The sequence below is a fragment of the Cimex lectularius genome, unplaced genomic scaffold, assembly GCF_000648675.2.
Source record: "Cimex lectularius strain Harlan isolate CLEC.00 unplaced genomic scaffold, Clec_2.1 scaffold277, whole genome shotgun sequence".
In the NCBI taxonomy this organism is placed as follows: Eukaryota; Metazoa; Arthropoda; class Insecta; order Hemiptera; family Cimicidae; genus Cimex; species Cimex lectularius.
The window spans coordinates 143,793-166,559 of NW_019394221.1; the positions used below are offsets into that span (position 1 = coordinate 143,793).

Below are 22,767 nucleotides of genomic sequence, written 5' to 3' on the forward strand. Positions count from 1 at the left end.
GCAGACGCAAGAACCTCTTGCGATTAGAAAAGGTTTGTTTAGATGAGAGAGTGTAGCCCCTAACAATGGACATCTGGAACGACCATAAGCCTAAAAATCAACGTCTGAAAACTCAAAAATCTTTCTGAGTTAAAGCAGAAGAACCGACTGGAGCATATGACACAGGCTTTTCTAATTCCAACGGCAAATGATTTGGCTGTGCGTTATAGCCCGATAGTAGTGTTCCATTTGGTAACCCCGTAGACAAAAAAAAGAAACCCCACCCACCATACTCAAAGCAATTTCGCTCGAAATTATTTATCAAAGGTTAATGAAAGACGGAATGGATCCATGTATATACTTAGGCTCAGCTCACTGAGCACGAAGCAACGACGGCGCAGGATTTTATGCGGAGAGCTTTCAAATATCTGAACCAGTTGATCAAATGGCATTAAATTTTGACGGAGAAGTGAAAGCTCTCTTGGCAGTACAGGGACTAAAGAAAGAGCCCCGTTGCCATGTAGTTTTACTTATAGATTCCCGGGCAGCCAATTGTTTCGCCTAGTGTCAGGCTTATAAGAGAGGAAATATCTGCGCACATAGCAACCGGTAGAATGTTTGCCTTCAATGGATTCCAAGCCACTGTGGAATCATGAGAAATGGAGAAACAGATAAACTAGCAAAATTAGGAGCGGAAAATTAGCAACCAAACGTTCCTCTAGAATACAGAACAACAAAAAGATTTTTAAACAAATTAATAAAGGATAAAGTTAGAGAAAAGCATGTAGCATGTTCAAAAGGGAAACAGTAGTCAATTCTTCTTGATAACCCTCTCCCTCAAGACCTTCCTCGTATGGTGTCTGTCGGTTGTTTTAGACTGATATTACTAGTATTATTTGTTGGAACGTATATGTATATTTGTAATGTATTTTTTTAAAGTCTGGTATGTGAAGTGAATGAATTCCTTAGCGTGAATGGAGGGCTTATCCTCAACTATTCCAAGGAATATCAAGTATTCGGAGTAATGTGAACGAACTTTGGTGTATGAATGTAATTTATTATCACGAATGGAGGGGCATGTTTCCCAAGGATTATCGAGTACTAGAGGTAGCGTAAATGTAGTTTATTAGCGTGACTGTAGGGGCTTATCCTCAATTACTCCAAGGAATCTTGAGTAGTCAGGGTAGTGTGATCGAAGTCTGGTGTTTGAATGTAATTTATTATCACGAATGGATGGGCAGGTTCCCCAAGGATTAACAAGTAACCGAGATAGTGTGAATTTAGTTCATTAGCGTGACTGTAGGGGCTTATCCTCAATTACTGCAAGGAATCTTGAGCACTCGTTGCAGTGCGAACGAAGTCTGGTATTATCACGAATGGAGGGGCATTCCCAATTACCACAAGGAATATTTCCTACTCTGGTATAATGTGAATGCTAACCAGACTATCACCTTTTATTTTGCATGTATTTTATGTGTATTTATGCTGCAAAGAAAAAAATATGTTAAAAAAATTTCCAGTTAAAAGAATCATTAGTTTTTATATTTAATTTTAAACTGTAATTGTAATTAATTTTCATATGGTATTTAAAAACCAAATTATTTTATACTAAAAAAATTCTCAAACATACAGGAATTTTTCTTTACATACTTATATTTCATGGCAACTCTTAAGTTTTTTTTAACACTTTAAAGAAAAAGTTAATTTAATATAAAAAACATAATTTGAAATTAAAAAGGTTTAATTTACAATTAAATAGCGTTCACTTGAAAATTTAATTTGAAGTTAAAAAGGGTTGGTTTGAAATGTAAACGGGTTAATTTGGTGCAAAAAAGGGTTAATTTGACGGACCAAAGCTATATACGTTAAAATTAAAATGAGGTATTCTATTTTTTACAATTTATTTTTAACAGTTTTATGTCATTGTATTTGTTTTTGAAAATATATTCCTTCCATTTTGAGGTGTTATGTATATGTGTCTTTATTTCTACTCATAAAAACAAAAATTTAGTAATGGTTTTCATGTAAAATAGTTCCTACATTTATAATATTACTAGTTAAATAGTTCTTATTAAGAAATCAAACAAACCAAATACATATCATATTTATTTTTCTATTATTCATTCTGAAAGCGGAATACTGACCATCAGCGAAAAGTCCAAGCCGTTTCGGCTTCTTCACGTCTCCTGGCTGTGAAAAGGGTTGGTTGAGAGCAACGATATGCATCGAAAAGCCGAAAACGAAGATTCCCAGGACGGCGAGGAACCGGGCCAAATCTTTCATCAGGTTGCCGATAATAATGGCCCACGGCCCGAACAGGTAGTGAAAAGAAAGGAAGTCAAGGATTTGAACACAGGCGAGGAGGAAAGACAAAGCGAAGAGCTGGTTGCGGAGGTAAAACAACGTCGGCCACCATGGTTTGCTGACAGCAAGGCCTAGGACGTGAAGAGCCACGCCGAAAATACCAAAAAGCAGCACTGCTAATTTTATCCAGCCCAATCCGCTCTTGTCGCTCGGGTTCGTCAGTTCGGACAAGAGAAGCCCGGACAACCAAACCAACAGCGCCCATTCATACCTGAAAACAATCATTCAGTATCACCTAATAAAACGCTAAACCAACAATCAAATACCAATAGGGCAGAATGTTTGGCCTGAGAACAGGATAAATGGGTATGATGCCCGTTAGCATTAAAAGAATCATCAGGTGGACGTGAGATGTCAAGTACGACATGAATTTAATAATAGGAATCTTGAAGAATTTATGGCCGAGGGGAAGAGTAAAGTATATCCATACGGGAGGACAGATGATGAAGGTGAGAAAAAGCAGCATGGTTTTCCAACCCGCCCAGTTTAGGCTTCCTTGCCACAATTCCTTGAAAGAAAGAACGCGTTTATTATCAGATGAAATGGGACTTGTGTAAAAACAAGCTCACTTGCAGATACCGCTGAACGACCGTGTGGGCGATTACTTCCTTTTGTTCGTTTTCTATGAGAACGTCTAAAAACTCGATGTTCCTTCTGTCGGTCGCTGTTAGGATCCTACCAGCAGAGTCTGCACCAGCAGCTAAAGCAAGCAATTCCGTAGCCATACCTTCGCACATCTTTCCTGCAGCTATTAAATCTTTAGCTCTCTCTTTCTCCTACAAAATCGTGTGCAAACTTCAATATAAAATACCGTCCTTATTGTTTAATAAAAAAATTGAATTAAAGAAAAATCGAATTACCTTGTTCGATAAGTTAATATAAATACTGGATAATTTGGCCGCTATGTCGACAGGTGCTGGAGAAACGAGTATGAATTCTTGCATAGGTTTATCGTTGTGTTTTTTACTGCATATCATCAAGTTATAAACGAACTAAAATTGAAATTAAAATTAATACATCCCTAATCTATCTTTTCGAGAAAAAAACCATACTCTTCGGTCTTCCATAAGAGAATAGCTGTCGTGTTCTTTTGTCATTAAATATTCCAGTACGTCGTTGTGCCCTTCTGAAGCGGCAAACCAAATCGGAGCGGACCCATAGTTGGTTTCGGATTTTGGAGAACCGCCTGACTCTACGAGCAGTTTAACCACCTCAAAACATCCAGCTCGAGCCGCGCAGTGAAGAGGAGTCCAACCATTCTATAAAAATTTCAGTTAGAACAATAACCCTAGATTAATTTTATTTAAAAAAATTACCTTGTCGGTAGCGTTGATTTCCGCTCCTTGGCCCAGGAGGACTTCTACCATTTGATAATGCCCATGAGTCGAAGCGATATGCAGGCCTGTTTTCCCATGTCTGTCCTGGCTCTGCAAAAGATCCGCCGCCCTGCTGAGCAGCAGTCCCACTACCGTGATGTGACCTCCGAAGCACGCTAGATGAAGAGGATTGTAGCCCTAAAATTAAATAATATTAGAACCGTTAAGTTGACATTAAAGTGTTCAGACGGTACATTTTCTGTAGTAGCAGAATCGACTTGGACTCCTGCTGAATTCAGCAAAAGCCGGACGACGTTCTCGTTGCCAGAATATGCGGCGAGGTGAAGTGGCGTCATGCCGGATTCGTTTCCAAGTTCTCCGACGAGAGAAGTCCCCTGGGGAGGATCAGATTTGACTATCGCAGGAACGTTAGCGAGCAACTCTCTGACCGTGTCTAAAAAATTAACAAATGCCAGTTATTATTTAAAAAAAATCAAACTGGTCCATGTTAGTTGATTATTAGTGCACACTATCAAACAATAAGGTGATTCCCAAAGCATAGGTTTTTTCAAATTTCTCAAAGTTCGACTTTTCCTTGGAGTTTGGGTAAATATTGTGACTTAATTACACAAAATTGAAACAAATTAGGCAAGAAAATATTGAATCTTCTGGTCACGACATAGGCTAAGCACTACACGGGAAGTACACCTGCTAAGAGAAACCAGCCAACGATGGCACTCAGTATGAGGGTTTAAGGGGCAAGGAAGTCACGAGGCTATCGTCGTTTATGGCGCATTGCTGGGTTATTAGGATCGGAAAGGGTAGAAAGGACTTAGGCAGTAGGGTTAGAATGGATCTTTTCTTAGAATGGAACTTTTGAAGCAGGATCAGATCAGTCATTTGACTAAAGGAATGATCAGATTGTTCTGAATCTTGGTTAATGACGTAGTGGTAATTTGTCTGAGGAATTTTGGTAGGAAGGATTTGGATGCGTTAGATTTTGGGTAGCTTAATGGCCTGTTCCTCACTCCAATGTCCAAATTGGTCGCAGTTTAGAAATAATTGAGTTTTGATTGTCAAACCATGTTTTCGTTTAAAAAATATTTGCAGTTGTCCAAGTCTTCTGTTAAATTGTGGTCTCTTGTGTCATGTGTAGGGAATCTACGTCCGTCTGCTATCTAAGTATAATCCTAAGTCTCTGACTTGTGTGGAAGTCTCCTAGTTGTAGATTTAGAGTGGAGGGTAAAAATGTTCTTTCACTGTAAACGTACTCTAAACATTTTTCCTCATTTAATATTGTTATACACATTTTGCCCCAGTCTTTGATAATTTCAAGTGTTCTTCCATATTGGAGGTCGCTTCAGGTTCAAGCTAGAAGACAGAACTACGTATCATCTGAGTAGGTGGTCATTATGGTCGTGGAATATAAAGGAAGAGTTTATAAATGGTAACAGGGTAGGGCCGAGAATGCTCCCTTGTGGAACGTCGGCTTTTATTGGTCGAATATCCCAGTACTCTTAAGCTGCTGTCAGTTAAATAGGTACTTAATATTTGATTAATTTGTTAACTAAACTAGATAAACCCGAGGTTCCGGTGTATCTGACCAAACAATCCAAAGCCAAAATACATATTTTTAATTTGGTCGTTTCGACGATAGAAATATACTTACTGTATGTTTATCGAAGCTCACAACATAATCTTATGTTAGTGTGCAAAAACAATTATAATTATCCGCTTGTGAGACTCCACACAACTTGAAGATGACGAGTAACAGAAACGCGTCTGAGAGACCAAAATATCTGAACGTAGTTTGGTCATTTCCAACGGTAGAAAAGGCCATGTGTTTGTCAAATCTCATAATATAATTATATTTTAGGTGTGTAAAACATTAATAATCATTAGTTTGTGTGATTCTACCCATCCTAAAGATGGCGAAAAGCAGAAGAAAAGGATAGTCCATAATAACCATAACCATAAACATCCAAAGTATAGGCGTGTATAGGCGACATACTTCAAGAAGAAATCAAATGGATTACTAAAAATATATAAACAATAAAAATAATAAGCATACCGGCTTGACCAAAATAAGCTGCAACGTGGAGCGCAGTTACACCCAATTTTTTACTCGATATCCTGAGAGATTGCGTTGAGCGCATTACTTCTAAAACCGGACCATGACCGTGTTGAGCTGCCAGGTGCACCGCTGTAAAACCGGCCTGAAATATTTTTTTAAATAAATATCTGGATTTGGGAATTTTTCGGATGACATGCCTTGTTCTCGTCAGTGCAGGATGCACCCGCTCTGACCAGGACTTTGACTACATCCGCGTGACCCCCTTCAGCAGCGAGTTGTAAAGGAGTTGCTTCTGTGATTTTATTCCTTGCCGAAATGACTCCGGCTCGGTCGAATTTCATCAGTTCCTCTATGACCCGTACTGAACCCTGCATCGCTGCAATGTGGGCGCAGGTGTTGCCGTCTTTGGTACACGCCATTACAAGAAGATGCTGCTGCTGAAGAAACAACTGCGCCACCTCGGGAAAGTTGTTCTGTGCGGCGACATGAATCGGTTTCTGTCCTAGCTCGTCAGTCGCATCTATGTTTGCCCCGAGATCAAGCAGTAACTTGCAAACTTCAAGTTGACCCGCTGCTGCAGCCAGATGAAGCGGCGTTTGCTTTTTCAAAGTCAGAACGTCGATAACAGCGTTATGATCAGTAACCAGAAACCTTTTAAATAAACATTATAAAAATTTGCTGTTATATGATTGATAATTTTTTCCTTACTTGCAAAGATTTGCGAAACCGTTCATCGCAGCTAAGTGAAGCGCCGTTCTTCCCACTCTCGATTTGCTGTTAATAAATGCTTTATGGGTGAGAAGAGCGTCACATACCTAGATAAACAAATAAGGTTTTTAAATTACTTAGCCGTAGATTATTGAAGCGTTTATGCCACTTAGTTTAATTGTTAGGTCTTTATTTATATATTATCGCATTTTGGCTGTAAGAGAGGCTGTAAGGAATAAAAACAAATTAGACAAAAATTGAATTTTTAAAAATCTTTATTAGTTTTCTTTTCTCGTAGAGAATTTTATTAGTAATTTTGAGTATTTGCAATTTAAAAAGAAATGTAAACATACTTTAAAAGGAAGAGTTTTTACCTCTAGGAAGCCTCTTTCGGCAGCAAGGTGAAGAGCGGACCGTCCTTCGTTGTCGAACACGTCCACCCTAGCGTGGTTGGCCAAGAGTGTATTGACCATTTCCATATGTCCGTGGTGACAAGCTATCAGTAGAGGAGTCCAGCCAATTGCTGATTGCCTGTTCAGAGCTTTCTGCACATCAGTCGTCGTCATTGCAGCGATAAGCTCAGTCAGAACGTCATTGTTGCCTACTATAGCGCAGTAATGGAAGACTGTTTCTAGGCTCTAAAATAATTTTTTTAAATATTTTGTTTCGCTTTGAAAAGAAAGGATTTCCAACCTGTTTCGTCGTGAGATTCATATTGGCACCATTTTGCGTAAGCAACCTGACAACTTCTTTGTCCTCTGTTGGATTTTCAAGGTTGACTTCAGACTTAGTGACTTCTCCGATGTAGTGTAACGCCGTCGCACCGTTTTCCGTGACTGAGTTCACGTACATTGTTGCAACCTTTATAACAAAAAAATGTTTAACAATTTTTCTGAGTTTTATTGACGAACGGTACCTCAGTTCCTTTGGAATCCTTAACAAACGATATGAGGTGTCTCACTACTTCGGCTTTACAACCTCTACTAGCTAAATGCAGAGGAGTTTCGCCAATCTTAAAAAAAACATAATTAGATTAAACTCTTTAAATCTTAAACTGTAATAAAAAAATAATGTTACTTTTGATTTGAAAAGTGGGTCACCGTTGTCTTCAAGGAGGAGAAGGAGTGTCGCCAGGTTTCCGTGTTTGGCAGCGACGTGGACTGGCGTTTGACCGTCCGCAGTTGTCAAATTCGGGCCAGCTCCTGATTTGAGGAGCATAAGTGCACATCTGTCACCGTCTTTCACCCTTGCAGCTATATGAAGAGGTGTCTCCAACTGGCTACCGCCTGCAAGGCGAATATTTGATAAATAAACCAGTAAAGAAGTTTTTTTAAACATTTACCTTTGACGTGAACGTCAGCCCCGTAGCCAAGAAGAGTTTCAACGACAGCCGGTTTTGCAGATTCGACAGCTATGTGGAGAGGGGTGTAATTGTCCTAAACCGAAATTGGTGAATGGTAACAAGAAATTTGAGAAATTTGACTAGAAAACAGAAATGCTTACGCTCGTTGTCACATCAACATGTTCTCCTTTCTGAAGAAGAGTGTTTATGATTCCCACATGACCGTATCTTGCTGCGGTGTGTATGCTTCTTGCTCCTCTCTAGAAGGACAAAGATGCACTTAATATTTTACCAGAACTTAAAAATCAAGCCTTCATATTCTCTGAAAAACTCATAATGATTGCAAAAATTTTAAAGATTATTAGGAGATCGTGAGATGCGGTCTGGTGTGACGTAGGTTCTAGAAAAACATTTTCTTTATCGTGCCAACGTTTCGATCTTTATTGAGATCATCTTCAGGGCTCAAAGGGTTTGTTTTCCGTGTATATGTGTCATTCTTGTGTGTCGTGTTGAGAGTGCCAGTGAGAAAAAAATTAACGTTAATATTAATCCCGATTGATTTCATATAAGAAGAAAATAACTATAAATGAAAAATAATTAAATAAAGGGACTTGCTAGTGAACGATTATTGAGGGAATTAATTCAAGCTAAACATGAAAGAAAAAAGGAGGCAACACAAATAATTGCCCAGCAGACTAAGTGTGACTGTACATAATTCATGCAAACGTTACTGCTGTTCTTTCAGCATATTTATGGTTTATGAAAATAATTATTATTTAAAATAAAATATTGTTGCCCATAAAAGGTTATTTCCCCTTATACATTCAAACCTAGTTGCTTTTGTCGTATTTTTTGGGCATAAAGTGCATAATATAAAATAATATACTATCGCAAAGAAAAATATGTACAAAGTTAATGTTATATGATGGTTACCTGGGCACAGAGTTACTCTAAAAAAATATTAGTGTCAAATGTATCAAAGAAATATTAACAATAAATTCACCATCCCAATTTTGTAGAAGGAAATTTATCGCTATTTACAAGTAATTAATCTTTATGTAAGGTATTGGTTGAGATAAAAATTCGAATTTCATCAAGAATCAAATAGATTACACGACATTTTCAATTCATAAGGTAGGGTTGAGATGGGGAGTTGATGTCCGAGTGGATCGAGGTCACGATAACTCAGGTGGTAGAGCAGCGGCGTATTTAGCCGAAGGTCGTGGGTTCGAATCCCTCTCGTGCCATTAACTTTTTTTCATCTCAACTAAAAACCTTAATTAATTGTAAAGTATTAATTGATCAAGCAGACCACGAAATTAGTGAATTTAAGGATTAAAATGAAGTACACTTTACTAAAGCTCTCCGTCGCCATTTCAATTGTCGTCGAGAATCCAAACTGATTACACGACATTTGAAAAATGGCAAAAGGAGGGAAAACTCATAAGGTGGGGTTGAGATGGGCAGTTGATGTCCGAGTGGATCGAGGTCACGATAGCTCAGGTGGTAGAGCAGCAGCGTATCTAGCCGAAGGTCGTGGGTTCGAATCCCTCTCGTGCCATTAACTTTATTTTCATCTCAACTAAAAACCTTAATTAATTGTAAAGTTTTTATACAATAATTCTTATAGACCTCTTTTGATCTGCAAACTTTTGTATCGACAGAGATTTTCCAAAATATTGATACGAATAAGACTTGATAACTTATTCACCTATCCGAAGATGCTTCGCGATGTTACACAAAAAATATCTAAATGCGAGGTTTGCATGCGGAATCACATACATTGCTAACCCATTCAAAAAGATTTTTACAGTGCACCCCATCAACACGAACCATGGAGAAAATGGACATCGATTTTGTTGGCGCCTTTACCAACCTCTTCCACCGGTGATAGATTTATTTTTGCAAAAGATGCACTTAGCAAATTTTTATTCGCGATTCTATTTAGCAACAATATCCTCGTACCACCGAAATAACCATTAGAATATTAAAAAGCATAGTCTCGTTTTGTCTTCGTCGACAATACTGTTTCTGAGCACAAACAAGTAATAATTTCCTTTTCAACCTGGGAATCACATTCTTTGCTAATATTGAACAAACAAATCTAGCGACAGGTATATCTCAGCCTTCAAGAAGTCGATTAGAGGTTATCATAGTGTACTACAATAAATATACCTCTTTAACCTTTTTCGGACGTGACTTACAACACCACTGACTGTGAAACTAATCATGAGGAAAACTTGACCAACTTAATCAAGAAGAAATCTAATAACATTTATAGACAACATATCAAAATTTGTTACAAGCACATAAAGCACGAAGACATCACATCGAGAAGTAACAAATAAATGATCGAGGACAACCTGCTAAACATAACGTAATACGTGAATATTCATCCAATATTAACAGCAAATTTACATTTCTAAGTAAACTTCATACCGTAATTACTAACATGTTTTTGCTAATAATTACAGACCTATTTTCCTTACACTATCACTAAGCAAAATTTCGGAAAAAATGGTAGATTTTCTTTGTGATAACAAAATAATTTCCCTAAACTAATATGGACGCCTATCATGCAAATCTGTAGAAGATGCACTTTTTGAGGCTTGATTTTATATCAAAAGCTCTTGACAATAAAAATAAACGTGTAGGATTGTTATTGTATATATCAAGGGTTTTCGATTCAGTAGATCCTGCACTATTGCTTGAAAAACTTTTCAATATTGGTATCAAAGGATTAGTTTATAATTTAATTAAATCATATTTGTTAAATAGGACTCAAAGAACGAAAATAAACCAAATTTTTAGCTATCCCATTTGTATTAATTGTGGTGTTACACAAGGAAATGTTTTAGGGCCTGTATTATTTTAAATTTACATTAACGATTCTTTTTAATTTAAAACTTTATGGTAAAATATTGGGATTCGCTGATGATGCTATACTTTTTTTCTGGAAATATGTTGTTATAATAAAAAATATTAATGATGAAATAAAAGTAGTTAAAAAATGGTTAGATAGTAATTTGTTTGTTTTAAACACACTTGAAACTAAAAATCATTAAATTTAGTCTCTCAAATCAAAACAACAAATAAAAATATAGTAATAAATTCTTGTGAAAATACATTTAGCTGTAATTGCCCAATTATATCCTTTTTTAAACAAACAAATTAGACATTTGGTTATATTTTTGGGGGATTATTGATAGCAATCTAACCGTCATTGAACTTTGATTTGTTTGTTTCGACAGAAGAAGTAATTTTATTTGTATTTGTCAAACTTTCTTTGTAGAAGAACTTTGTTTTTATTTCGCATCTATAAGGCCTTTATTAAATATCAGAAGTGGCCATATTACTTTGTTTTTATTTTTAATATTTTCTCCTTGCCTTTTTCTGCTATTGAATTCATTAATTTCTTTCTGCTTTACTTGTTAAATCTTGTTAATTAACTAGTTTTAGTATTATATTCTCATATTATATAACGCTTTTTTTTAATATAAATCAAAGGTATACAATTTTCTACTATAAAATGTTCGACCACAAGAAGTTCGACCTGATCTGAGTTAAATCTTGAATTCATTCAAAATGATTCCATCATAAAGGATTTCGATAGTTATCATATCATTTCTGGACTTAAAACCTTCTTAGTTAGCCATGCACTAAGCGTTTTTGGATCTTGATAAATTTCTGGTTAGAGCTTTTGGTATTCGATTCTATCTCTTGATAACATTCGTTAAATAATCAACCTTTCATCGTTTTGAATATATGGTCTCATCCATAGCTAGAAACCTGTTTTTAAGTGTAAACTATGGCTATCCTCCATGCCTTGGTGTCATTTGAATGAATAGACCATTTTAGCCTAGATGGCTAGGAATCATGACTTATCTTTAAATCTGTTGTACGATGATGCTGTTTGTAATTTGGTCAGTTAATAATTTGTCTCTCTCTTCGTACTAAACACTGAAGGTAGGAAAATGCCAAAACGTGTTGGACAGATCAATCCAGCGAGGATAGGGAGACAAAACTGATCTGATTTCAATCAAAGGTGATGATTTCTCTCCGAAACCTTTTTCTTTAGTACTTAAGGTTTATCAGAAAGCTTCTTGTACATCTACACGTATAGATGGATGGGTAAGAAATAGATCTTGGCGAGTTATCTTTTTTCTGATCACCGAATTTGGTAAAATTGCGAGAGTTGGTTGACGAAAGGAATGCTGAGGTCGTTGTGGGTCTAGGATAACGACATAGTGGCAATTTATCTGAGAGCGTTTGACAGGAAGGAATGGATACGAGAGATATTGGATGGGTTGGTAATCTGTACTTCACTCCGTATGTCCAAAGTGGTCGAAGTATAGTAGTTGATGGTTTTGATCTGCAAGTTACAATGTCGCCTATGTCTTGTGAGGGATGCTACATCCGTCTGCTGTCCAGGTGTAGTCCTAGAGTGAAAGTATCCTAGTTGTTGATGTAGAGTGGAGGGCAAGACTGTACTTTCAATGCAAATATACTCTCAATAGTTTTCCTCATTCTGTCTTCCTTTCTACTTTTTATACCAGTCTATGATAAGCTCAAGGCCTTCTTCGATGTTGGAGGTCACTTGGATAGGGTTAAGGCTAGAAGAGGAACTGCGATATCATAGCAGTAAGTGATAATAATAGTATTGGGATGAGGTTAGCAGTATAAATGCAGCATAATGCTGTATCCAATTTTATTAGTTAATCATTTTTCTCTATCTTCACACCAAACTGGAACAAACCGGCGAGGATAGGGAGACTAAACTGACCTGATTTCTATCACTGTGATGAATTCTCTCCGAAATCCTTGAACTTAAGGTTCATCATGTAAGCTTCTTGCACACCTAATCAGTAATGGAGATAGATGGATGGATAAGATCAAAATCTTGGGGAGTTATCAGTTATCTAAACACCGAGTTTTGTAAAAAAAAGATAAAGTGGCATTTAAGTACCGGCCATGACCAAAGATTTTCAGTCTTAGCATTGTGAATTTTATTTTCGAATAGTTCCGCATTATTAAGACCTTATAAATATTGTTATTATCTGTTATTCTTTAATTGTGTTAAATCGTATCTAAACGGATTGTTGAGACTGACCTTGTTGGGCATGTGGAGGTAGACGCCCTTTTTAAAGAGCATCATAGCACATTCTGCATGCCCGTTGAGCGATGCGATGTGCATGAGCGTGCTGCCGTCTTTGGTCCTTTCGAAAATGGACGCCTTGAACTTATCGGCGAGCAGTTCGATGATGGTCGCGTGGCCATATTCGGCAGCGAGGTGCATCGGAGTTCGATCTGAAACAAAACACATTAAATTTAAACTCCTGCGATGAAAATGAAAACGCACTGTCGATATCGCTAGTCGTGGCGGCCCTTTTCAGGCTTTTCCTCCTCCTCCACCATGCATCCATGCTCACCGGATGCCCTATTACTTATGGCACCATTGCCGTTCGTGTAAATCACGTTTAAATGGAATCTCCCGGCCTTAGTTACGTGAGGGAAAGGGTTTGCGTGCCCCTGGGAAATGGGTAAAGTACGGGGATCATCTCCGTAAAATAAGTTTCCCAATGACATATGTGACCTACACAGGGCCCTGCTGAAATTGTCTGAATTTATCTGGGAGAGGTGTTTTCCCGGAGTGCGCATATGTTGACTTGAAAGAGATTTTACCTTGGTGGTCGGTTATGGAAGCACTGGCTCTAACTCCGTAGAAATATTTAACAAGTGTCTCGTCTCCTTCGGCCGACGCGATGTGCAATGCAGTCTGTCCTTCTCCCTGAAATAATGAAGTAGGATTAGTGACCTAGCCTAAAACGGCAAGAAAGAATAATTTTTTAACGAAATTTGCCAACACTAAATGAAAAAATTCAGACTTAAGAGAGAAGAGATGTTTTATCTTGTTTTTAGTGTGTAAAATAGCAATTTTGATAACACATAAATTATAAACATAAGAAAGACCTTTAAAAAAATTAAAGTTACAAAGTAAATTTTATTGAATTGTATTTTTATTTATTGGTTTATGAAAATATGAAAATACTTATTATTTATTATATACATGGTGTCCAGTAAACAGATGTAATAATTAAGAAGATTATCTTGGTTTCTTAAGTACTGTAAGTCCTGTATTGATAATATACACCTTCTTGAATAATGCAAGCCTGACAAGGTGAAAGTTTTGAAAATTTAATTTAATTTTTGGAAATTTTTGTTTTTTATTATTTTCAATTTCGCATGGTAAATTTTGTGGTAATTTTTATACTACTTTCATACCTTTTTAATAGAATTTTTAAATTATACTGACTATTTTTTAACAATTTATAACTGAAAAATCAAATTTTTAGAAATTCAGCAATATTTGTTTTATATTGATCTGACTTTTGTGAAATTGGGTAAATGTGTTACAGCTCAATAGAAGTAACATTTCTGTTAGCATTCACAGAAATAAGAAATTCTTACTAAACTTTAGACAAGAACTTAACTTGCTTAAAAGTTCATCTTCTATGTGATGTTGTATTTAGTTGGCTTAGGTTACAATACTAAATGAATCTCTTAAGGTTTTTATGCTCTTTTCATTTACAGCAGGATTAAGGTTTTAGGAGGTAGCGAGAATTTTATGAAATGAAATTGTGAAAGGTTGAAGTAACCAGAAAATAGAAATATCTCGGTTACAATTGAGGAATCAGAATTTGGTCAATAGAAACTTTTTAGTCCAATTTGCCATGTAGAATAAACTCCTGAAATATTACTGTGCATAACTTTTCAAAGTGGACAACAGTTGTTAGAACATAACAATGTTCTATTTTCTGATAGTAAAACAGAAGGCTGAAAAGGACGAAGTCGTTAGAACTCGTGTAGTAAAATTATTTACTGACTAGTGAAATGTAAAATTTATTGTATTTTTATTTATATTTATTTATGTAATATTTATGTAATTTGAGATCTGATTCGGGATTATATTGGTTTGGTGGTTCTGTAAATATTATATTGTAAACAATATGTCCTTCTGGAAGAATATGCCTGACAAGGTGGAAATGTTTTGAGTTTCTTCGTTTACTTTGTATTACTTTCATCATTGTCAAGAGAATTCTTGAAAATTTTTACGACTTCTATTTTTTATTTTCAGTTTGCAAAGAGGTATCTGAGCCATGTGTGTACAGATTATTACTAGTGGTAAATTTTCTGTAAGCACCAAATCTGTCAGTCCAGTCTACATGTCAATTAAAACCAAGAAAAGCTTGGTAAACTTGGAACAGTGATAAAAGTATATCTTCTAAATAATGTTGAATTTTTTTAGCATTGATTACAATAAAAAATGAATCTCATAGGGTTTTAATTACAATTTCTATTATTTAAAATAAATTTTCAGCAGGATTGTATTTTTTTGAGATTAGGAGGATTTTATGAATGAATTTGTGAAAGGTCCAGGAAAGTGAATTACCTTGAATATTGAATAATTGAATTAATAATTGAATTTGAATAATAATTTTAGAATCAGAATTTTTACAAAAAGGACTTTTTAGTCTAATTTGACATAGGATAACCTCCTGAATATTGACGTTTTCACGGAACACCCTGTATTCCATTTTAATTGGTCTATGAAGATCAATTTTACTTTTTTTTAGAAGTACACTAATAATTTTTAAAAAATATAGTATAAGAAAATTGGTGAATCAGAATTAAATCTAAAGAAGATATTCGTAAAATAAAGGAAAATTAAACTTAAATTGAAAACAAAAAATTTTTTTTACGTAGGAAAACAAGGTATTGTTAATCAGAAACATACTAAACATTGCAAAGATAAGATTTAGTACAAATTAAGTTATGAAATTACTAGTTTATGAGGCACTGTATCTTAGAACAAATAGAAATATATTCAATAATATTAACTGCTTAATTTTATAATTTAATTTTATGCAAATGTAGGGGGGATATGCTAATAATTTGGTTGTTTTTAAAAATAGTTTCGTAGGCTGGGAAAATATCGACTGGGGGAAGTGTAATATGACAGAAGGAGGTTATTATGCTGCCTAGAAATTGTACTTTGTATAACTTGACATTCTAAACTCCTTTTTTGGTAACTTTATCCTATTTCATACCTTTTCTGTGTGCATCAATTGACATGATTTTATTTATAAAAGGATAAGTTCAGGTTTATTGAGTAATCACTATATAAAAAATATTTTTACAAGGGATATAAAAATAAAAGAAAAAAGACCTCAGTCTTTTCCAACTTTGATATAATACTAAATATATGTTATTTAAATAAAATAGGTTTTTATTTATTTTTGTTTATCTCGTAGTCCCTACCAACTGGAGGAAATGTAAGGTGAAATAGGGAGGTTATGAAACAATTTAGGGGTTTTCATCGTATATCTAAATGTAAAATGATTATTTCTAATAAAATTATTGTTCAGCCTTTGTAAATTATAATTATAAATATTAAAAAATCAGGGTTGAGGTCAATTAGGTAAAGATTTGTTGTAGGTTGTATTGGTCATTTTTGATTTGGTGCTGTATGATTTAAATTTCTAATTTTATGGCAATTATAACTATAAATTATCGATTTTGAACAAATGCTCATAAGTAATGCATTTCTTTTTTTCTTAATAAATGGTATACATTTTTTGAACGCCCTACGAGTATTTTTTTCTTTATTGGTCTCATCTATGTCTTTTTTTTTTAATATGATCGTGAAATTATTGGTGTAAATTTCATTGTACTTACATTCTGTCCGTCGACGGGTGCTCCGTAGTCAACGAGTATCCGGACCATGTCGATGTCCCTTCTTCTTGCAGCGAGGTGTAGTGCCGTGTCACCATTGTCAGTCGTCGCTTTCAGCTGGTCTACCGTGCTCTGCGACAGCAGCTCCCTGCACATGGACTGGTTTCCCGCTTCGACGGCTAAAAGGAGCGGAATTTTCCCCCTCTGAAAATCAGACATGACTTTTGTCATTTTATCCTTCCAGTTTTTTCCCGTGGGGGTGCCGGCCAGAAGCCGGTTCTTCAGAATGAAGTTGCCCCCGTTGATGGGCAATCCTCCGCTTTCTGGCGGCGTCGCCATCCCATGTCCTTTTTCAAGGGTGGACCCGGCCTATTCACCTCATCACTCGACCGTTACCGTAAACCTGCCACAAACGGCTGACGGATAGTTTAGCCGCATTGCTCATTTCGTATATGGTCACATAACATCCAAATCTTATAGCTACTTAATTTTTGAAACACACAACTGGACTCATCTTGACGAGGTGTTAACACATCATTTTCGCTTAAAAAATACAGAAAGCGACTGTGAAAAAGTTTGTGTCCTACCAGCTGGCAAAGGTAAATGGCTTCAACGCTATCTGTGGAAAGAGGAGGGGCAAAACGGAATAGCTTTTGCGCCGGAATATCCAGACTTTCAATATAAAGGGCCTTGGAGATATCTGGCGCTTTCCTTCACAACACCAATATTTAGCATGCGATATTGTGGTCGTTTTTTAACCGTATATGTAATGTCATTATTTCAACCCTAACCGCCTTTCAGGGCAATAATCTCAAAAACTATAAACATTTAACATTGATCATTAAAATAAATAATAAAATCACCTTTTTTAAAAAAAAATTACGCAATCTTATTGACCGTAGAACCCCAGGACTCGGAATAAACTGTTATGTTTTTACGCAATAGTCGTAACGACTAAGTGTTTTGGTAAGTGCTGGGAATATCACGTGACTGGCTTAGGGTGCCTGGAGGTGACAGTCACCGCTGAGGGTGGCAGTAGAACAAATATCATACTTAAGCCGATTCGAGATTCATCTTACCCTTTTGTAAATTTTCAACTCGGATCGACCCGATGGCTCATTGCAAAAGAAAAACGTATCTGAATAAAATTTTGTTATCCAGGCTTTTACCAATCCATTGAAACCGGAAGGAGGGGAATACCTCGCGTGGAGATTGTACGGCTCGAGTTATTGCCTCTATACGTTTCGACGATCCTGGCGTTTTCGTCGCTATTTACCATAAATTACTCTCGATTTTTTCGTTATCAGCCTCTTCTTTAACACAAACTATAAAGTACTATTTTACTATTCGCATATCTGATTGTGCTTACATATTTATTTATAACAGGTCAATATGGATTTATGATGCTAAACCCGCATGACAGAAATGCGTTGCTGAACTGAAACACGTATTCACTCAGCCGTTAATAATAATAAACAGACAAAAAATATTAAGTGTTATTTAGAGAGTAATAAACTTATCTACATTAAAGAATTCAACAAGAATTCCATTAATAATTTCTTTTTAAATATGTTATATTTCAAACATTAATTATATCCTAGATAATTAACTTACAAGGAGAGGCGACGGTCTTGATGTTGCCGATTTGAATCTAACTTTTTCTAGTGACATTAGGTCGAAAAATATTGCACATGTTAGATTAAAATCGTAAACAGGTTAAGCGTTTTGAATCAAGACAAGTTGGCTTTATTTAGATCGCAGTAATTTTATCGCCTGTCCTTAGGGGATGGTCCAGCCTAAATAGGAGATGTGACGTTTAAGGTATACAAGAAGAGAGGTTCCGTTGTTTTCAAGTAGAACAGTTCGTAGTAAAATAAAAGTTGGAGGGTGAAATGATTTTCTAAAAAAAAAAAGTTTAGTATCCTCAAACCTGAGAAGCGGTAGCACATTATCGATCGACTTGGGATAGGCTAAACTTCGAATTAAATTTAATTAAGAAGTTAAAATAGCGAATACCAAAGTCTAGGACGTAAGGAAGGTCGGTTTTACAGAGGGAGAACAACAAGAGGCTGAAGACGCATCCTTGACTAACGCCAGACTTAACAGAGAAATATTGCGAGACCATATTATTTTAGTTTATTTGGGCTTTTATGAGCCGAATTATTTTATATTTTAAAATGAACTTTAAAAAGAAGTTTTTTATTTTTTTATTATTAGGCATACATTTAAACTATTTAAACTGAAAAAAATTAAAGAACGACTATTACAAAGGTCATTGAGGCATTGTGGCAGATTATACAACATTCCTTTTATTTACAAAGATAATTTTCATAACTTAATATTTTTTAAGCCACTCGAATCTCACCTGCCTTATTTAAGCAATTGGACAATTCAAAGTACAATAGTTTATTTCATTGCCAAAGTTAATTACCTTGTGGTTGGTAATATGGTGAAACCGTTTTTATGTCTTAGCTTATTAAGTTTAATTATCGTAAAGTTATCATATTATTGGCTAATGATATACAAAGTGCTATTTGTCATAGGTCCTAATTATTTATAATAAGTTTATAAGAGGTTCATTTCCCTTTTCCAGGGTTCAGTTATATGGAATGGAGAAGCCTCAATTAGCACTCTGTGTGATGGGATTCTCATATATGAATTTTCTGCATTTTTCCTCCTTTACAGAGTACGACGGCTATATTTTTATTAAGATTTCGGTTAGAGCGCTTAAAGAGCAGAACACGTTTGTTATATGCCAACTTTTTTGGGTTTCCTGTCAAGTAACATGATATGACCTGCAAATTTCAGCTGTCTCTTTTTATAGTAATTCCTTTAGCCCTCATTGTAAGAAAAATATACATGATTGTTTAAGGATGAAAAATGATTTTATCCAATTCACTTAATTCACTTAATAGGAAAACGAAAAATTCAAATTGAGATGTTTTAACAACTAAGCCCAGTGGCGGGTCCAAGGGGGGTGTAAAAGAGAAATTAACCCTCCCCCCCTGGAGCCAAGTAAAGATACGTGTTATATGTAATATGTCTTAGTTTAGCCTTAATTAAGCGAAGAGGCTTACATTTCAGGATTGATCTGCTACCTCTGATAAACCTTTCCAAAATTAAATCAGTTTCCTCGTAACTTATCACGCTTGGGCTTTTTTTGTCTCCCGGTTCGATACTTCGATCACTCGATTTGATATCAAGAAACCGGTATGTTGATGTTTAATTTTAGATAGGTTTCTTTAAAAAATCTAGCGCTCTCTAACGGTTGCATTTTTGATCGCATACCAATGAAATTTGGCAGGGTGGTAAAGAATCCTATAAGGACAGTTGGGATTGTTTTAGCCAAATGTACTGGTGGTCGCAGAGTTATAGGTGAAAAGTAAAAAATTCAATCAAAATGTTTGCCATTTTTGCGTTTTCTTCCGCACAACAACCACCATGGTTTGTTTAACTTCATTCCCTCCTAGCTACACCTCTGTTATTGGATTTTCAAATTTTTGGTACACGATTTTAAGCTGGATTCTTCCTGTACCTTTTAAGCTTGGTTTAGCTCAAATCAAAGCAGTATATTAAAAGTTATCATAATTTGAAAAAATCCCATTTTTAATCAGGATTTTTTCTCTACTACGGTACTTTCAAACCTAATTTCCTTCGTTTATATGCTCAAATTAATTTATTTTTTATAACAAAATGAAACCGTAGGCTTTCTTAATTTTTTGTTACCAAATATCCCAACATTTCTTGGAAAGTAATAGAGAAATCACGGTAAAAAGCAAAAGTCCTTAAAATTGTGTATATTATGAAAAAACATGGTGTTGCCATCACACGTCTTTTTACGTAAATATAACATTTTTATTTAAAAGTAATTGTGAAGTTAAACGGGAAAATAATTAATTACAAAGGTTAAATAAAATTTCAGATTAGGTAGTTAACTTATTTTATTTTCAGTGGCCTAGGAAAAACTGTCCGGAATCTAATTTAATTTAACGCCAGCTGTTAATAATAAACAAAAATATTTAACTGATTTTTTTATCCTACTGCAATGAGTTTATGCTGTTAAGTTTTTTATAAAATAAATAATAATATATACCCATTGAATTCAAATTATTCTATAATTTTAAAGTAGAAAATTTTTAGCACCGCTGGATTGATTCTACCAAAGAAAGAAGTCTACCTCTCACTCTTTATTGCCGTAATTTTTTTATGCGTTTATTTTTTGTGCTAAAAAATTACATTGCAGACCATGATTTTTTTCGTGATTAGGCATGTCCTTCTGGTGATTTTCTGATTTCTGCCTCTAATCTTCTTATCCGATCTCTTGATGGGATAACCTCTAAGTTGGCGATAAATTTTTTACATTCTTTAATGTTGGTGACTAAAAACAGACTATGCAGACTATGACAGAAAAACATTTTAGAAACTTATGATGTGCCTTTTTGACATTAAACTATTCAAACATTTAAATTAAGTGATTTTTTTTAGTTTTAGTTTTTTAGTTTTTCCCTTTGAAGGAAAGAGTATTGCGTTAGGGCGTAAAACGATGTGTAGAGTTTTCACTCAATTTGCATATTTTTAGGTCCCCTGTGCAAAAAGAAATCGAAATTTGTAACCAATTGTTCTTCACTTCTTATATTTAAACATTTATTATTTTTTTATTCAAAAATAAATGTACTGTTTGAAATCATACTTTAAACATTGTAAAATAACTTTATTTTTAAGAGTAACTTAAAAATTTTACTTAAACAAACAAGGAAATAATAAAATGCAGGGTTTAATAGAACGTTGAAGGGTTGAATGACATCAATTTGCTGAGCATAATAGCCTTTTTTTTATTATATCCGATATTACTTGTGATCTACCCTTAAAATTATCTTTATATTTTTATACATTTAAGATCAGATATGAGAAAATTTTTTAAAAACTTCAATATTTTCGTCCAGTTTTCAAGAAAGTGGCACTGGTTCGATCTGGTGTTGTATGGTGTTAATTTTAATTTTATTGTAGTTAAAACTATATATTTTACTATATTTGTGACACTTTTTAATTTTTATTAAATTTTCAAAAATTTGTTTAAAGGGACTTATTGTTTGAAAGTTCGAAGAAGGGGCAGAGTGCTTTCTTTCTTATCGGCTTCATCCCGAATCGTTTTAATATGTAATTATTATTTATTTTAAATAAACAGATATATTCATGTACCTGTTTAAATCTGAGTAAATTCTCTGTCATATTTATTTGATTTAAAGTATAAGCTGATAATGACTCACTATAAGGCAAGGAGGCCTCTGTGGCGGTTGACCGGTGTACTTATGGGTCCTCATCCATTCCAGCCAGCTTACTCCTTTCATGTGAGTCACAAGCTTCCTGACTTGTAAAAAAAAAGAAACAAAACACTTTCCGTGTACACCGTTCACAAATGCACACACGTCTAAGGCGAGACTCGTCATCCGGACATCTCGTTTATTACATATCTGGTTCGCGTGTTCATAGTGGGAATTGTTTTCGTTTTAAACAACACGTGGCTGTTTTTTTTATCGTTTAATTTTTCCGGTACTTTAAGAAAAATAAATTGAGAAAAAAGTGAATTTGAACCATGTTTGAACTTACGGCGTCTTTACTGGTACGTATGTCCCTTCCAGCCGTGGCGAGCAACGCTCTGAGTATGCTGGTGGCAGTTCCGGTCTGCCTGCTCGCAACCAAATGAACTGCGGTTTGCTGTTTCGCCTGAAACATTTACCTTGTCACAGAAATTCTTCAGTTGGTTTTAAATTACTTACTCCTCCTGGAGTGTAGACGTCGATGCCTTTTTTCGAGAGTAGAAGCTTGACGACATCTTCCCTCGAGTACATAGCCGCAATATGTAACGCATTGTAATTGTCCTAAAAAGAAAAACAGGCATTATTATATATAATATAATTAATTACATAACAGTGCACTAAAAAAGTGTTTGATTAAAGGCCTAGTTAGTCTACGCTAACTCGACCTTAATCAATATATACAGTAACATTTTTTTTTAAGCGCAGTCTTAGTGTCAAAATTAACTGTCCTGTAATTGACATTGATATTACCTATTTTTGTTCTTTATTGACTCATCCTAAGATTAATCATTAGTCATGTCTAGACACAACAAAGACGATCAACCAGTTGCTTCCTGTCTATCACCATGAATAATTTCAGTTCGTTCTAGTTCTTCGAGATAATTTGCTTAATATTCCACAAAATAATCGTTCAAATTTTATGAAAGAAAGTTA

The 22,767-nt window shown here is 35.2% G+C and overlaps 1 protein-coding gene across 4 annotated transcripts in view; it reads right to left on the reverse strand.

Moving 5' to 3' along the window:
- LOC106668444 (serine/threonine-protein phosphatase 6 regulatory ankyrin repeat subunit B) overlaps positions 1-22,767 on the reverse strand; it is a 67,624-nt gene that overhangs the window by 9,958 nt on the left and 34,899 nt on the right. For all 4 annotated transcript variants that reach the window (XM_024230313.1, XM_024230314.1, XM_024230311.1 and 1 more), the window contains exons 4-24: positions 22,294-22,395; positions 22,124-22,240; positions 16,520-16,720; positions 13,466-13,571; positions 12,894-13,090; positions 7,945-8,043; positions 7,784-7,877; positions 7,519-7,727; positions 7,358-7,453; positions 7,135-7,302; positions 6,816-7,079; positions 6,442-6,548; positions 5,931-6,384; positions 5,731-5,875; positions 3,914-4,113; positions 3,660-3,857; positions 3,396-3,602; positions 3,204-3,335; positions 2,913-3,119; positions 2,610-2,851; positions 2,124-2,554 (exon numbers count right to left, since the gene is read on the reverse strand). In XM_024230313.1, coding sequence (XP_024086081.1) covers positions 2,124-2,554; positions 2,610-2,851; positions 2,913-3,119; positions 3,204-3,335; positions 3,396-3,602; positions 3,660-3,857; positions 3,914-4,113; positions 5,731-5,875; positions 5,931-6,384; positions 6,442-6,548; positions 6,816-7,079; positions 7,135-7,302; positions 7,358-7,453; positions 7,519-7,727; positions 7,784-7,877; positions 7,945-8,043; positions 12,894-13,090; positions 13,466-13,571; positions 16,520-16,720; positions 22,124-22,240; positions 22,294-22,395 — 3,976 coding nt within the window. The remainder of the gene's footprint in view (positions 1-2,123; positions 2,555-2,609; positions 2,852-2,912; positions 3,120-3,203; positions 3,336-3,395; positions 3,603-3,659; positions 3,858-3,913; positions 4,114-5,730; positions 5,876-5,930; positions 6,385-6,441; positions 6,549-6,815; positions 7,080-7,134; positions 7,303-7,357; positions 7,454-7,518; positions 7,728-7,783; positions 7,878-7,944; positions 8,044-12,893; positions 13,091-13,465; positions 13,572-16,519; positions 16,721-22,123; positions 22,241-22,293; positions 22,396-22,767) is intronic.